The 17384-nt window shown below is 41.4% G+C and overlaps 2 protein-coding genes and 1 non-coding gene across 4 annotated transcripts in view; 1 reads left to right on the top strand and 2 right to left on the bottom strand.

Annotated features, from left to right (window-relative positions):
• Positions 1-62: 62 nt before the first annotated feature.
• On the bottom strand, positions 63-7992 carry KIAA1143 (KIAA1143 ortholog). The gene is made up of 3 exons (XM_055343476.1): positions 7835-7992; positions 3501-3645; positions 63-2649 (listed from the first exon to the last, which is right to left on the bottom strand). Exons 1-3 carry the CDS (start codon positions 7940-7942, stop codon positions 2435-2437), a joined length of 468 nt encoding a protein of 155 aa, XP_055199451.1. The 5' UTR covers positions 7943-7992; the 3' UTR covers positions 63-2434.
• On the bottom strand, positions 413-519 carry LOC129522630 (U6 spliceosomal RNA). Its single transcript, XR_008666930.1, has one exon. It is a non-coding gene; the product is annotated as a U6 spliceosomal RNA (small nuclear RNA).
• Positions 7993-8135: 143 nt separating the features above from the next.
• The window catches only part of KIF15 (kinesin family member 15), a 77958-nt gene continuing 68709 nt past the window's right edge, over positions 8136-17384 (top strand). The window contains exon 1 of one of the 2 annotated variants that reach the window (XM_055344602.1): positions 8136-8221. In XM_055344602.1, coding sequence (XP_055200577.1) covers positions 8203-8221 — 19 coding nt within the window. In that variant the 5' untranslated portion in view covers positions 8136-8202. Of the gene's footprint in view, positions 8222-9015; positions 9037-17384 lie in introns of those variants that run through there. The other variant, XM_055344604.1, reaches the window with a different exon arrangement.

Below are 17384 nucleotides of genomic sequence, written 5' to 3'. Positions count from 1 at the left end.
TTTTATTTTTTTATTTTTTAAAGATTTATTTATTTATTCATGAGAGATACACAAAGAGAGGCAGAGACATAGGCAGAGGGAAAAGCAGGCTCTCTCTGGGGAGCCCGATGTAGGACTCAATCCCAGGACCCTGGGATCATGACCTGAGCCAAAGGCAGACAATCAACCACTGAGCCACCCAGACGTCCCCCATTTTTACTTATTATTTTTTAAAGATTTTATTTATACATGAGAGACACAGACACACAGAGAGGCAGAGACATAGGCAGAGGGAGAAGCAGGCTTCCTATGGGAAGCCCAATGTGGGACTCAATCCCAGGACCTCAGGATCACGGCTTGAGCCCAAAGTAGATGCTCAACCACTGAGCCACCCAGGTGTCCCCTGGTTTTATTTTATTATATATATATATATTTAAATATGGAACGCTTCACGAATTTGCATGTCATCCTTGCACAGGGGCCATGCTAATCTTCTCTGTATCATTCCAGTTTTAGTATATGTGCTGCCAAAGCAAGCACTGGTTTTATTTTTAAAAAACATTCTTGAAATTGGGCCATGATTTCATGCTTAATCTACAGAAACTTATTTAAACTATGTCCAGATTTAAAAAGAATACAATTTAAGACCAGTTTATTCTTGAGAAAATTCAGATTGAATTAGAGAAAAAAGGAAATTATTGGGATTTGAGCAGATCTTGTGAAGTATACTGCTGGGTACCCTGAAGAGCTTTTTTTTGATTTGATACCTCCCACTGTTGGACCTTATTTCACTTCAAGCTCTAGACCTCTCTTTCCCTGAAAAAGGAAGTCTTGGTGATACTAACTGAATAAAAACTCATGTTGCAGGACTTTTGTGTGTTGGGCAGGGGGTCAGTGAGGAGAAATTTTAGAATTATAAAGAGGGGTGGAAATAGAGGATACCATAAGCATGTTCATTAGCATGTGGCTGTACTTGCTTGGAAATTTGTGAAATGGAATAAAGAAAATGTCACTTAAAAATGGAGTTGGGAAGCCAGAGAGGGGAGTTCACATATATCACACCTTACAGCCCTTTGCAGAAACAACAGAGCCATACCTTGCATTCCTAACAAGAAGCCTACTTTACTAACCCCCAGCAGGAAGAAGGAAGGTTTTCTCCTTGCCTGGCAACAGCCTAGCCAATGAGACTGTCACAACTCAGCCAATGAAAAAGCATTCCACTTCAAGCTCCCAGTATACTCCAATGGACATTTTATCACAACTCCTCCAAATTCCTTCTTTCCTCAGTAAAAGGGCAATCCCCTCCTTGTTCTCCTGACTTGCCTATGGTTTTGTAGTAGCTTGTATATCCTGAATTGCAACTGTCTACTATTCTCAAACCCATGTTGCTGGTAAAATAACTGACTTTTATTTTTAAGGCTAATAAATTCTAGGAGCACAACACTAAAGAGGGCCTCTTAAGGGAAAAGGAGGGCAAGAGACATTGAATTCTCAAGTGTCAGCAAGTGGTACCACTGACCAACAACTTTTGGTTTATTCTTCTCATGGATCAAGTCCAGAATCCATAGCTGGTGCAGCAGCTTCTTGAGGCATGCTATCAGGATCCAAGTGCCTTGAGTCTTTCCACTGTACCACCCAGGAAAAGGGTCTGCCTTCCTTAGGGCAAAAAATGGCACCAGTACTCCTCTAAGTTTCATGTATGTGCTCTGGGATGTAGCAGGATGTAGCAAGGACAAAGTTTCATGCTTGCCAGACCTGCTTTCTTTTTCTTTTTTTTTTTTTCAGACCTGCTTTCTTATATCAAACACCTGGTAGCTTTGTTAAGCAGACTTCTATTTGTATCTCTTTTTGTTATCAACTACAATCACCATGTTATACATTAGATCCTTATTTCTATCAAGATCATTTGTATTAGATCCTCACTTGTACAAGTTCCACTTTTATCTCTAAAATTGCCAGAGCTGTTATATGGCTACCTTTAGCAGGAGCTGGGTAACTATTCTTAACTAGGCACATTATCATCCTCATTCAAAATGAGCTTCTGCTAATGTAGAAGATTCAGTAGGTGCTCTGTTTAATGACAAAATCCTCTGTAGCAATTACGTTAAGTTTCTGAATTACTGATCTGGAAAAATGCTCACACTATAATGTCATGTGAGAAGCAGGAGAGAAAACATATACAATATAATCTTAATTTTGTTTAAAAAATATAATTTACATTTACATACATACATACCCCACGTGTGGGAGTTCCAAAATGTTAATAGTAGCTATTATCTACAGAGTTAGAATCATGTCAAAGAAGTATTGATAGACAAAATTTTTATCATACTAAATTTTTTTCTGAATTCTCTGAACTTTCTATAATGAACCTTTATTATCTTTAAATAGAAAAAAAAGTCACTTTAAAAAACACCCCATAAGCTCTTGAAGACTAAGTTCAAAATATTTACACTTATGCAGTTTCATCTTCATTGTCAAAAGAAAGGAGGGAACTGTTTTTTATTTGCTTTTGTGAGTTCTTTTTAACCGAGTCCTGATTATTTATTTCATCTTCCTTTGCCTTCCTCTTTTTTGAGCTTGCTGTTAAACCTGAGTATTTTTCATCTGATGAACGCTTGACTGGTTTCCGATACATGATTCTTCCATCAACTGCAGCTGGTTCTTCATCTGCAGCAAAGACAAAGTTAAATAACTTTCTTCTCTCATTATTTTGTCTTTATTGGAGAGTCAAATGGCAAGAAAATCTCAGGTGGTTTTTATGGATGTCCTGAGTTAATTCAGTCTGGTCTTCTCCACTGCTTCTAGTTTATATACCCATAAAACATGCAGTCCTTTAATAAAAACTCACGTCCTGAAGTATTCCATCATATTGCCAGTCCCCAATTAATTACAATCAGGCTGTATTTTTAAGTATTATGAAAAGTGATTGTTTGGAACTCCAGCATTTTTACTTAAAGCAATGTAATAAATATCAGGAATAATGAAAACTATACCATGTAGCATACCACGGTTCAGGCACTGATTAAATACACTTCTGTTAGCTAATCTGTAAACCTAACCACCTTTTTTTTTTTTTTTATGATAGTCACAGAGAGAGAGAGAGAGAGGCAGAGACATAGGCAGAGGGAGAAGCAGGCTCCATGCACCGGGAGCCCGACGTGGGATTCGATCCCGTATCTCCAGGATCGCGCCCTGGGCCAAAGGCAGGCGCTAAACCGCTGCGCCACCCAGGGATCCCTTTTTTTTTTTTTTAAACAGGATGTTTTTATTTAGATTTGCACTCCTAACAACTCAGTAAGGTAGGTAACATAGTCCCCATTTTACTGATGAGTAAAATGATGAATTGCCAAGGCTCGGAGGTGAAATAACTTGTTCAAGATTACACATCTGGTGTGTGTTAAAGCCAATGTTTGAACCTAGGACTATCTCTTTCAAACATTCCATATTTATTACATAAGACAATTTCATATTCCAGGCTTCTTACATGGTTAGAAAAACCAGATTACTTCCAGACATACCTGCTTTGGCAGCTTTTATTTCTGCTTTAATTTTCATGACTTCTTCAACTGACAGGTCTCCCTTTTTTAAAACCACCACTTGGGGCTGTTCATCTTCTTTGTCACTGTGATCACCATCTTCATCTGGGAGCTGAAGCTGGGTGCTCTAGGGGAAAACACAAACACAATACGGAAGCTGCTAACCTCGAACCAAATATAACTGTTCTCTGTGAGACGCTGTGATTAATAAGTGACAAGGATAACTTTATTCACTAAATATATTTGGTAATGAATTTTCAAGTAACTCTTAAGGGCCTAACCTTGCCACATTAGGGAAGAAGTCTACTTTCCAGTTCTACTGGGCAGTGCCTGCCCGAAGGGATTAATTTCCATCTCAGCAGGACCCCAGCCTGCAGGTCCCAAAGTAGGGGGTAGGGGGCTCTGCTTCATGGACTGCCAGCATTCCCAGCCTCCTCAGGGCATGCTAAATCACACCAGTTCTCTCTGCTCTTCATCAACTGTTTTCACTTCCATCTCTTCTCAAAGTCTGACAAAAAATAAAAAATAAAAATAACACCAAAGTACAGAAAGCAGCAAGTAAAAGGCAGTCTTTATTCCACCTTTGATGACCTTTCTTCCCTTCTAATAGTTTCAGTTTGGTGGGCATCTTATCAGCTATTTTCTAATAGTATAAAAATATGGAGTATAGAAAACATTCGGTATATAAACAGGATATTGTACATATTACATCACTTGATTTCTTTTCTTTATAAAATTTCCCAAACATAAAGAAGTACAGAGAATACCAACAGAAACCATGTATTCACTATATACATGTAACAAGTGGTAACCTCTGGCCAGTTGATTCAGATTTTCAAAAAATGTCAGTTACTGGGATACCTGGGTGACTCAGTCGGTTAAGCCTCTACCTTAGGCTCCCTGTTCAGTGTGGAGTCTGCTTTTCCCTCTCCCTCTGCCCCTCCCCTCTGCTTCTGATCTCTCTCTCTCAAAAAAAAGTCAGATACCACACAAGCCCTTCTCCCTCAACTTTTTTACTCAAAAAAAAAAAAAATCTTTGTATAATACCTTCCATATTTATTAATATGGAATTATCTATTTTAAAAATCACTGCCTAGTATTTAATTGTGTATGTGGTCATCTCATGGCTTATTTGACCGGTACCCTGTAAATACAAATTTTAGTTGTTTCTAGTTTTTTCCCACTATGCTTTGTTTACTTTTTTCTACTATGCACTTGTTTTTGTTCACTTTTGTGAACTTATATGTAAGATAAATTCCTAGAAGTGGAAATGCTGGGTTGAAAGGAATGCATACCCACCACATGTTATTCAAGTAACTTTTACTCCACCTCTCAAGAGTCCTGTCTCCCCAAACAGGGCAACAAAGCCCTCATGATCTGGCCTACGAACACAGCATTATTCTGTACCACACCCACGGCCTCTGGACACCAGCCAGGTTGGAAGACTGCAGATCCACGAACATATTATATTAGCTCCTCTGCCTCCCATCTCTGAACAAGTTCCAAGTGCCTAGAAACCCCATGGCCCCTGGTCCACACCAACTTGAGCTGCCTTCTAGACTTAGATTTTTTAGAAGTACATTCCTAATGTTGCCTCATCTTCTTTCTCACACTGTGCATAGCTCATAGGGAGCATGTGCCAAACAGAGTTATCAATATTTTTCTATCTGCTCACCACTAGGTGAGCTCCTTTGAGAGACACAGAGCCTGACAAACAGCAGGGATGATACAAGGAGTATTTGTTGGTTTACTCATGAATGACTAATAAGATGAAAAATGATGAACTACCTAAAGCCCCGGTGGGGAAGTCATTTTGTCTATATCCCAAGTCTGCTCAATCATTTGACACAGTGCATTCTCTTTAATAATATCCATGTTAGTGCACAGATTACTCATTGGTTTTGCCTATTTTTTTTTCTGAAAGATTCCAATAAGTCATCACACACTAGTAAATAAGTATTTTTCACCATGGAAATGGGAAAATGAAATAAAATCATTCCTGGGGTGCCTGGCTGGCTTAGTTGATAGAGCATGTGACTCTTGATCTTGGGATTTTGAGTTCAAGCCCACAATGGGTGTAGACATTACTTAAAAATAAAATCTTAAAAGAAACAGTCAAAGAAACAGTGGCGCTCAAAGCCACTCTTGAATTAACTCTCAAGATGGTGAATAAGATAATTTAACTCAATTATGTAATTATTTCCCATGAAACTTATCTTTTTGCTAACAGATCACTAGAACAATGGTTATAATGCCAACCCAAGAGTACGGCTGGTTTCTCAACCACAGACATGGGGTATCCCTTTATGGAAAAGTCTCTTAACTAGGGAAGTCTAAATCATTGATATGAATTGGAAAGTGCCCCTCTCCCCAAGTTTGTTTGTTTGTTTATTTATTTTTTTATTTATTTATTATTTTTTAGACTTGGAGACTTGGCATTCCTTTTTTTTTTTTTTTAAAGATTTTATTTATTCATTCATGAGAGACACAGAGAGAGAGGCAGAGGCACAGGCAGAGGGAGAAGCAGGCTCCATGCAGGGAGCCTGACATGGGACTCGATCCCAGGTCTCCAGGATCATGCCCTGGGCCGAAGGCGGCGCTAAACCATTGAGCCACCCAGGCTGCCCTCTCCCCAAGTTTTAAAATAGCATTCCAAGCTAGAATCTTCAGGGTGTTAATTATTCACACATGATCATTACAAGAACCTCAAGCAAACCGTAAAATTAGGTCTCATATTCTCCCCATTGCTAAATCTATGTCTCTTTCCTCAAATCTCATCCTCTTTGTCATCATTATTGGTTTGGGTCCTGGGAAATCAGTCACTCTCTGATCATGTTATCTCTAACCAAAAACCGCTCCTTGTTGCTTACTGAATAGGCCATGTGGCCTCCCTTCAACCAGTTCCTCAATCATCTCTACACACAGTCCATGACTCACTTTTTAAAAAAATTTTATTTTTAAACAATCTCTACACCCAGTATAGGGCTCAAACCTACAACCCTGAGATCAAGAGTCACATCCTACACTGACTGAGCCAGCCAGGTGCCCCAGCGACTCACCATCTTTATACCTTTATCTACCCTTCCTTCCATCTCTACTTGCTGTCCTACCCATGCTCAAGATTCAATCTAACTATCCCTTCCTCTGTGAAGCCTTCCCTGACAATAGTCAATACAAATGGTCATCTACTACCTGGTGCCAGACACTGTGCCAGCTGCTGGGAAAACACAGAAAGATTAAGATACTAACTTGGAGAGTTTGATTTAGTGATGATGATACACAGGAGAGCAAGTCGTTGCAATGCAAAATGATGACTATAACAGATATGAACAACGTGAAGAGAAAAACAGGAAAAGCAATGCTTTGGAGGAGTTTTGAAGAGGTTCACAGAGGTAGTAACCTGTGAAGGCAGAGATGAGACAGGCAGGAAAGTTTTAAAAGAATATGGTATTTTGGAGATTCATTTCTCTGTCCTTTCAGAGCCCAGCACAATGCCTGGTCTTAGCACATACTCACTGGGTTGAGTAATTTCACATAAGTCGATCTTGTTTCCTTTACAAAGCTCTAAGTGACTTGAGGAGTGGGTATTCGTGAAAGCACTAGACACAGTGCTAAATGAATCCTCTATTTCGCCACACAACCCCTAAGCATAATAGTCTCTTCCTACTGAAAGCAGCAGGGGAGGTTCTGGTGTGAACCAATTAGCCCGAGAGCACTCAAAAGTTGATTCCCACGGATCCCCATCCCTAAACTATTCAGGTGTTTCTCTTTCCTGAAGCTCCTCTTCTATTTAGATCCAGAATATTCTTAAACATGCTTTGAGGGGTGGAGATGGGGGGGAAGCAGGCAGTAAACAACAAAGCATAAAAACAGATCCAGGGCATTCTTCCAAAGATGCTTCAGACTTTCAGGCCTAGGACATCAGGTCATTTGATCGAGTGGCTTCGGTTTCTTTTATCTGGAAAACGGGACTAAGCTACTACTCGTCTAGCGAACTCGTCTAGCGAAGGTTTTGGGATCAGCGAATAAGACAAGAGAGGAAAAGAATCTTTCTTAACCATCTACCAAGGACGAAGCGCTTTACCAGCATCAAGTCATTTTCAAGAATACAACAGCACTACGAAAAACGACAGACTCCTGGGCGTACGAGGCTGTAATTGAAGAAGACTAGCCTCGGGGCTGAGACCCACCCAGATTCGAGGCTGGGAGCAAGTGGGAGGAGGGACCTGTCAGCGCCTGGCCTCCAAGTCAAGACAGAACCCGGAAACGGCAGGGCGGCCCGGGTTTCTGAGGTCACGCGACTGGCCTGGGCTCACCTTGGTTTCCACAGTGGGCCCTTCCCTGTAGCCGACACGTTCCTTGAAGCGGGCCAGGAACGCCGGCTCGGCAGGACGCACGTACGAAACCTGGTTCCTCTTGCTCATGGCTGCTTCGGGGCAAACACAGGTTCCCGGCGCCGCCTGGAGATGGTACATTGGCGACGGCGCCTGCTTGTGACGTCACGTCGTCCCCGCCCCCGCCAGAGGCCGGGCAACATGGCGGCCTCCTTGCTGGCGTCAACGTCCGGCCCGAGCGCCAAATTCAAATTTGCGGCCATCTTGAGCGTGCAGAATCCCGGCGCGCTGCGCGGCTGAAGGTGGGATTATCCGCCGCGTTGGTCTTGGGATCAAGCTGTGAGGGCGCCATGGCGCCGGGCTGCAAAAGTAAGTAAGGCGCTCAGGCTTCCTGAGTCCCAAATATAGTAAAGGATGGGGCTCCCCGCCCGGGGTTTCCCCGCTGAGCGTGAGGGACAGCAGTGGACTGAGCGGCGCGGAGCGTCTGGGACCTCTCTCTGTCCCTCCTACAGACAGCTGTCTTTCCTTCTCTCCGTGTATTGGCCCCACAGCACGAGCCAGGCGCAGTTGTAGGCGCCTGGGCTGGGCAGTGACCCGGAGAGCCCTCCTCCAGGAGCCTGGCGCCCAGCCACCGCTGGTTTCGTCCTTCGGTCCTCCGTTCCGCCGTTTCGTCGCTGCCCTGTCCCCGCGTCCCGCCTGGGGCCGTCTGTGTGCCCTCGCCGGAGGTCCTCACCACCTTCGGCGTATTTCCACATCCCTGGCAGTCCTGAAGGGGAGAACGGATTCTGTCCCAAGCGCGTCTTCTCTAGCGGAGGAGGGCCTGCCGTAGAATCTCTTTAGATAAGCTCAGGATTAGCACAAATCCCTATTTTCTTCTCAAGGGACCTGTTCGTTTTCTTCTTGTTTTCTTGGAGAGGAGCACTGCCAATTTTCCCTTTTTTTTTTTTTTAAGATGTTATTTATTTATTCATGAGAGACACAGAGAGAGAGGCAGAGACACAGGCAGAGGGAGAAAGAAGCATGCTGTCTGCGGGAAGCCGAATGCGGGACTCGATCCAGGACGCCGGGATCACGACCTGAGAGGAAGGCAGACCCTCAACCACTGGGCCGCCCAGGCGTCCCCAATTTTTGCTTTTGATAAACCCTGTAATTTTCACTGGTTTCTTGGTCTTTTGCCTTTCCGTGTACGTGCCCCATCTCTTACATTGCCTAATCCTTTAAGGAGTCTTGTTCTTTAAAGCTGATTTTGAGCTAACACATGGATCTCCCTGAATGATACGAATGTTAATGAGGAGAGGCCTATGTTAGAAGATTGAAGAAACTGAATTTTGTTTGGGGCTTTGATGAGACTTCCAACAACGTCGGTGCTTCAAGCTGTCAGTTGTAATTGTCTTCTGATAATATATTTTTTCTTTCATTAACTTTCTAGGTCATCACATCATTCACTGCCTACTCACTGTGTTGTCTCTTTCTGTCTAAAGTGTTTCTCTCTCCCTCTCTCTCTCTTTAAATTTTATTTATTTATTCACGAGAGACACAGAGAGAGAGAGAGGCAGAGACACAGGCAGAGGGAGAAGCAGGCTCCACGCAGGGACCTCCATGTGGGACTCAATCCCTGGCCGCCAGGATCACACCCTGGGCTGAAGTCAGGCGCCCAACTGCTGAGCCACCCAGGGATCCCGGAAAGTGTTTCTCTTCTATCGCCATTTTCAGTATTCAGGGGATAGTAGCACACAAATTGGTATGTGTTTGGATTGAAATGTTCGCTAGGCTTTGTGCACAACCACAGTCTTTGTTTTGTAAATCTGGACTAAAGGAGAATTGAGGGATTGCTGGGTGGCTCAGTGGTTGAGCACCTACCTTCCCTGTGGTCCTGGGATCCAGTCCTGCATCAGGCTCCCTGCAGGGAGCCTGCTTCTCCCTCTGCCTGTGTCTTGGCCTCTCTCTGTGTCTCTCATGAATACATAAATAAAATCTTAAAAAAAAAATAAGATTTGATACCTGTGGTATAATTAGAGCATCTTGTTCACATAATGAAAAGTAACATTTATTTTATTTATTTATTTTTTTTTTACGATAGTCACACACAGAGAGAGAGAGAGGCAGAGACACAGGCAGAGGGAGAAGCAGGCTCCATGCACCGGGAGCCTGACGTGGGATTCGATCCCTGGTCTCCAGGATCGCGCCCTGGGCCAAAGGCAGGCGCCAAACCGCTGCGCCACCCAGGGATCCCGAAAGTAACATTTATATGTCGCTGTCTATTAAAATTTTTTTTTAATTTTTATTCATTTATGATAGAGAGGCAGAGACATAGGCAGAGGGAGAAGCAGGCTCCATGCACCGGGAGCCCGACGCGGGACTCGATCCCGGGTCTCCAGGATCGCGCCCTGGGCCAAAGGCAGGCGCTAAACCGCTGTGCCACCCAGGGATCCCTTTTTTTTTTGAGGATTAATATACATACAGCAAAGGCCATAAATCTTAAGATTACTATGCGATGAATTTTTACATATGAATACACTCTTGTCACTGCCACCAAGATCAAGAAATAGAATGGTTCCTATGCCCCAGAAAGTTCCTGTGTTCCTTCTTAGTTAACAACTACACTGATTTCTATCACCATTGACTAATTTTGCCTATTCTTGAACTTCATGTAAATGATAGAGTATTTATTCTTTTTGTTCTGGCTTTTTACTAAATATTATGTCTGAGCAGTTTTTTTTTTTTTTTTAATATTTATTTATTTATGAGAGAGAGAGAGGCAGAGACACAGGCAGAGGGAGAAGCAGGCTCCATGCCAGGAGCCTGACGTGGGACTCGATCCCGGGACTCCAGGATCGCACCCTGGGCCAAAGGCAGGCGTGAAACCTCTGAGCCACCCAGGGATCCCTGTCTGAGCAGTTTTATCTGTTGGCTGTAGCAGCAGTTAATTCTTTTTCATTGTTGTTTAGTGTTCCATCATGTCAGTGTGCCACAATTTGTTTATTCCTTTGATGTACATTTGGGTTTCTAGATGAGTTATTATGAATAAAGCTGCTGTAAATATTCATCATATTTTAAGGCTAGATGGATTGAGGACTTCAGAGCTAAAAGAATTTTACAGCAAATGCCTATCAAGGACCGTTGTGTCAACATTTTACAGCAGCTATGCGATAGATTTTTATACTCTTAAACCTTTGCTTAAGATACAGCATACTGAGGTGGTTAAGAGTGTGAGCTCTGGATCCTGAAGGTCTGGGTTCAAATGGCAGCATTTCTCAGTGATGGCATTGCCTCAGAACTCAACGAATCTTAATGCAGAACTATCTACCTCTGTGCAATTTTTTTGTTTTATTTCACTATTGGCTTACTAACTTAGCTTTTTTCCTTTCTTTATTAAACATTTCATTTTAGAGTAATTTTAGGTTTACAGAAAAGTTGTAACACATGTTCATCCAGTATCTTCTTAACTCGACCACCAGATGCTATATTGGATTCCCCTTCCCTGCCTTTCAGGCTTGAAACTCCAGGGAGTTGAGTTGGGGCAGTTGAAGCCACTCACTGCCTTTATTTCCCACTCACTTTACTGTGCTGTCTGTTGTTCATTGTCTGAAACTTGTTGTATGTGTTTTCCCAGTTTCCTAGTAACTTAAGACAGGCCAGTAAATGTAGTCCCTGTTACTCCATCATGGCCTTAAGTAGAAGTCTGGATCTATTTTTGGTTCATCCTTACCCCTAGGGTGTGGCCTTTCCATCTTCCCTTCGAAAGCATGGGCATTTATTAGGGCCCTGAACCCCAAATTTTGTTCCTCTCATCTGAGTCTATTCAAAACTCTGCCCAAAATCTCAGCCTCTTTGCTGCAGCTCGCAGAATCGTAATCTCTTTGAAGGAAGAAGCAGCCTCAGATGTTGTGCTCACACCTCTGGAATTGTGTTCTCTCTTGGGTTTTGGCTCTGTATTTGCTGACCGCCTTGGCAGGTCACCAGTACTGTCAGGCAGATAAGTTTTCTATACTTTTTCTGCTTTCCTGGGTGCTTACAGGCAGGAGGGTTGGCCTGAAGTAAACTCATCCTCTAGTTCTGGGCTGTCCCTAGTAAGGAAGGCCTTACTGTAATAAATTCAGTCTTATTCCAGGACAGAAAAAAAAAAAAATTTGTATCTGAGAAAGCATAAAAAATAGAAATAAGTTTAAAATATGTCTATTAGCATAAAGAAAGGTTAAAACTACAATTTAGTGTAATTTTTAAAAAATCTGCTATACTCCTGCTTAGCACCTCAACTCCTGATTTTATTACTAATGCTAACATGTGGTGGCTTGAACCTTTCAATTTTAAGTGGTTTTAAAAAAAAAAAAAGCTTATGTAAAAATGTGTTTTCTGCTGTCACCTTGAGGATTCATTGTTGTAGATGATAGTTGTCTTAGTCTGTTTGGGCTGCTCTAACAAAAATAACAAACTGGTAGCTTTTAAACAATGTTCATTTATTTCTCACAGTTCTGGAGTCTAAGAAGTCTAAGATGATGGTGGCTGCATATCCATGGATATGGTGTCTAAGTCTAAGATGATGGTGGCTGCATATCCACTTCTTCACTGAGGCTCTCTTTTTGCTATAATCTCACGTGGTGGAAGGGAAGAGCTACCTGGGGTGTCTTTTATAAGGAGCCTTATGTCAATCATGAGGGTCCTGCCTTCATGACCTAATCACTTTCCAGGCCCCCCCCCCCCATCTCCTAATACCACACCCTGAAAGTTAGGATTTCACCATACTAATTATAGGGAGATACAAACATACCATAGCAGTGATAAAGAGATTACTTAACATCATTTGTATAGAATTATTAAAGATTGGTTGACTGTTTTTAGCATGGTACATTGCCTTTTTTTTTTTACTTTTTATTTATTTTTTATTTTTGAAAGATTATTTATTTATTTGAGAGGGACAGAGAAAGAGCTGGGGCAGAGGGAAAGGGAGAAGCAGACTCCCCACTGAGCAGGGCGCCGCCTGACTCTGGGCTCTATCCAAGGACTCTGAGATCATGACCTGAGCCAAAGACAGACACTTAACAGACTGAGCCTCCCAGATGCCCAATAGTGCCCTCTTGATAAATTGAGGTGCAGGTTCCTGTTTGAACTGCCTCCTCCTAAAACTCCCAAAACCTTCTGAATATCTGCCTGACTCAAGCCTTTGTATTTTTTGCTTACATTTTCTGCTGTCTGGGTGTGTGACCCTAGCTCACATCATCTATTTTAATCTTTTTTCTCTTTCTCCAGCTCTTCGTAAGGATCAGACTTCAACTTTCCTAACAGGAAAGCCTTCCTTTTGTATTCTGGCATTCTCATTTGTTTTTATTTTTGCAGAAGATACAGAAGGACTGTTGCTTTGCTGCCAACTCTTGTAGAAACTGTGAAGAGCAGGTGGGGAATTGGGCAATCTGGTCTATTTCCCACTTCACAGACATTCATTTGCTTGAGGGAATAGCTGGAAAGGGTAGTTTCCAGAACACTTGTTCTGTGGTGAATATTTACTTTGAGCTTCTGTGCTGTGAAATGAATAGAAATAAACAATAGAAAGAATTGAAATTGTTTGTGGGGTGTTTTGTTTTTTGCTGATGTCTTAGTATTAATATATTCAAAGATATTTACTGTGTGTTCACTGTGTGTCAGGCACTGCTCTAGGCTATGTAAACAGTTAATTTGGAGGAGAAAGAGTAAACTAATATATATTATTATGGCAGTAAGTCCATAATAGGGCCAGGAAAGGGAGTTAGAGTGATAGGTGAGTAGGTGGTGAGATCAGCTGGTGTTTCCCATCATGTGAGGTTTTGGAATGCCTTATTGAGAAGACAATACTTGAGTAAATGGCCAAAGAAATGTTCCAGGGACCCTGGGTGGCTCAGTGGTTGGGTACCTACCTTCCACTCAAGTCGTGATTCTGGAATCAGGGATCGAGTCCCGCATCAGGCTCCCTGTGAGGAACCTGCTTCTCCCTCTGCCTATGTCTCTGTCTCTCTCTCTGTATCTCTCATTAATAAATAAAGTCTTGAAAGAAAGAAAGAAAGAAAGAAAGAAAGAAAGAAAGAAAGAAAGAAAGAAAGAAAGAAAGAAATATTCCAGGTAGAAGGTACAGCATGTGTAAAGGTACTGAAGTGTAACACGTTCTAGAAATTACAAGAAATCTAGTTTGGTTGTAGTGGAACAAGGAGTGTAATAGGAAATGAGTTGTGGAAGTGGTAATGGGGGGAGGCAGGGTCACTAGATCATGTAGGTTCCTATAAGCTGTTGTAAGAACTTTGCTTTTTACGCTGAGATGGACAACCACTGCAGAGTTTTGAACAGAGGAATGACTTGCTATGATACACACATATCCTTATTTATTTTAATAGCTTTTAATTTTGCTATAATTTAAATTTGCAGAAAAATTGTGAGAGTAGTACAAAGAATTCTTGTGTAATACTCTTCACTCATATTAACCACTTTCCAGTTTGCCACATATGCCGTATCCTTCTCTTTCCTTTCTCCCTCACCCTCCTGATTGTGTGTGTATACACATATTTTTTATGAACCATTTGAGAGTAAAATGGGGACATCATGTGCCTTTACCACGAAATATTTCAGTGAGTAATTTCTATGGATAGGTGTTTTCTGTTGGCTAATCACATTGCAGTGATTGAAATAAAAAATTTTTACATTGACATAGTACTGTTATCTAATACACAGTCTATATTTTACTTTTATCCAGTGTCTCAATGATTTATTTTAGTCTTTTTTCCCTAGAACCAGATTTCTCATTGCATTTAGTACTGATGTCTGACATGTTTTAACAGTTTGAATGAGATGTATGTCAGATACCATACCATCTGTATAAAGTGTAAAGTGGTTTTTAGTATATTCACAGATATGTGCAACTATCAGCATAGTCCATTAGAACATTTTCATCACCTCAAAAGAAATCTCATACCTGGGATCCCTGGGTGGCGCAGCGGTTTAGCGCCTGACTTTGGCCCAGGGCGCGATCCTGGGTCTCCAGGATCGAATCCCACGTCGGGCTCCCGGTGCATGGAGCCTGCTTCTCCCTCTGCCTGTGTCTCTGCCTCTCTCTCTCTCTCTCTCTGTGTGTGACTATCATGAATAAATAAATAAAATCTTTAAAAAAAAAAAAAAAGAAATCTCATACCTTCAGCTCTCCCCCTCCCCACCTCTCTTTCTTCCATCAGGCCTAAGTAACAACTACTCTCTCTTCTTATTCAAAGTGGGTTAGTGAAGTCTCCAGCTGTTATTGTTGAATTGTCTGTTTCTCTATACTTTTCTGTCCGTTTTCCCTTTGTATATTTTGGTGATATTGGGTGAATATATGTTTGTATCTGTATTATCATCCTGAAGGATTGACCTTCGTATCATTATAAAATGTCCCTCTTATTTATCTCTTTATCGACTTTTTTGTGTGGTTTTTAAGAATCTGTTTTGTCCAATATAGCTCCTGCAGCCTTCTTGTGGTTGCTATTTGGATGAGATGTCTTTTTCATCGTTTACTTTCAGTGTATTTTTATCTTTGAATCTAGAGTGAGTTTCCTGTAGGTAGTGTATAATTGGAGAATGTTTTCTCAAGTAGTCTGACAGTCTCTGTCTTTTAATTAGGTTATTTAATCCATTCACATGTTATTGATATAGTTGGATTTACATGTGCCGTTTTACTTTTTTTCCATGTGTCTCACAACTTTTATGTTCTGTTCTTCACTGCTTTACTGCTTTTTCTTTTTCAGATTTTTGTTTTTTTAAGCAGTTGCTCTAGGGTTTTAACATGCACATCTTATCAGAATCAGCATCAGATTTATACTAGTTTAATTCCAGTGATAATAAACATTACTCTTGGGCAGCTCCGGTGGCTCAGCGGTTTAGCGATGCCTTAAGCCTAGGGCGTGATCCTGGACACCTGGGATCGAGTCCCACGTCCAGCTCCCTGCATGGAGCCTGCTTCTCCCTCTGCCTGTGTCTCTGCCTCTCTCTCTCTCTCTGTGTCTCTCATGAATAAATAAAATCTTAAAAAGAAATAAATAAACATTACTCTTTTGTAGCTCTATTCCCTCTCACCCCCTTTATGTATTATTGTTAAACATACTGTATTTATTAATGTTATAAACCTAAGAATACATTACTGTAATTATTACTTTACCAACATTAGTCATTTCCTCAGGCCAGTATAGCTTTCCTCCTACTTACCTCGTATGTATATTTCATTCCTATATGTTGTAGACCCAACAATACATTATGTACATTTTATTTTATTTGGTTTCTTTTTTTTTAATTATTTATTTATTTATTCATGATAGTCACAGAGAGAGAGAGAGGCAGAGACACAGGCAGAGGGAGAAGCAGGCTCCATGCACCGGGAGCCCGACGTGGGACTCGATCCCGGGTCTCCAGGACCGCGCCCTGGGCCAAAGGCAGGCGCCAAACCGCTGCGCCACCCAGGGATCCCTTTTATTTGGTTTCTTAAAGCCTTTTTTTTTTTTTTTTTTAAGTAGTATCTACAACTGATGTGGGGCTAAAATTCACGACTCTGAGATCATTTCAAAGCTTTAAACGTCCATTAAAAGGGGGCGCCTCGGTGGCTCAGTTAAGCGTCTGTCTTCAGCTCAGGTCATGATCCTGGGGTCCTGGGATTGAGCCCTACATTGGACTCTCTGCTCAGTGGGGAGTCCACTACTCCCCCTCTCTCCACCCCTCCCCCTGCTCATTGTGCTTACTCCCTCATGCTGATGTTATCTGTCTCTCTCAAATAAATAAAATCTTAAAAAAATAAAAGTCAAGAGAAAAGAGGAGGAAAAAATAGGCATTTCTGTGTCTTTAATAATTGCATAATTACCTTTCCCTGGTGCTCTTTGATTTTTCATGTGGATTCAGATCACCATCTGAATGTCCCCTACTTTGAGACAGGACTCCCTTTACTACATTCTTGAAAGGTGGGTCTGCCAGCAGCAAATTCTCTCTCAGATTCCTTCTGGCTTCCTTTGTTTATGCTGAGAAGTCAGCTGTGAAGGTAAACAAAGATTTTTTTTTTCCCTTCTCTTCCATCTTCACCATGTTTACCATGATGTGTCACTTTGTGGATCTCTGTGTTTATCCTGTGTGGAATTCATTGAACTTCCTGGATGTGTACATTATTTTTCAGTGAATTTAGAAAGTTTTTGGTTATCATATCTCTGAATTTTTTTCTGCTGTTTATCTTTTCTCCTGGTCCTCCTCGTTACATGTATATTGGTGTGTTTAATGATGTCCCACCTTTTTCTGAGGCTTGCTTCACTTTCCTTTATTCTTTTTTCTGTCCTTTGGCTTATATAGTCTCTATTGATCTGTCTTGAAGCTTGTTTATTTTTTTTCTGCCAGTTCATATATACTGTTGAGTCCTTCTAGTGAATTTTTGTTTCAATTATTGTACTTTTTGAATTGTAGAGGTTCAATTTTTCAAATTAATGTCTATCTCTGTTCTCTGTTTGGTGGGACATTGTTATTATACCTTCCATTAATGCTTTAGTTAGGATTTCCTTCAGTTCTGTAA

This window comes from Nyctereutes procyonoides, unplaced genomic scaffold (assembly GCF_905146905.1).
Source record: "Nyctereutes procyonoides isolate TBG_1078 unplaced genomic scaffold, NYPRO_anot_genome, whole genome shotgun sequence".
In the NCBI taxonomy this organism is placed as follows: domain Eukaryota; kingdom Metazoa; phylum Chordata; class Mammalia; order Carnivora; family Canidae; genus Nyctereutes; species Nyctereutes procyonoides.
This window is presented reverse-complemented; position numbering and strand designations above follow the sequence as displayed.

Bases quoted from the DNA above. Each gene is read 5' to 3' on its own strand.
- KIAA1143 (XM_055343476.1), bottom strand. From the start codon at position 7,942: ATGAGCAAGAGGAACCAGGTTTCGTACGTGCGTCCTGCCGAGCCGGCG. The intron at 3,646-7,834 runs GTGAGCCCAGGC...GTTTTCCCCTAG, and splicing joins GGCCCACTGTGGAAACCAAG to AGCACCCAGCTTCAGCTCCC. The intron at 2,650-3,500 runs GTATGTCTGGAA...TCTTTGCTGCAG, and splicing joins AATAAAAGCTGCCAAAGCAG to ATGAAGAACCAGCTGCAGTT.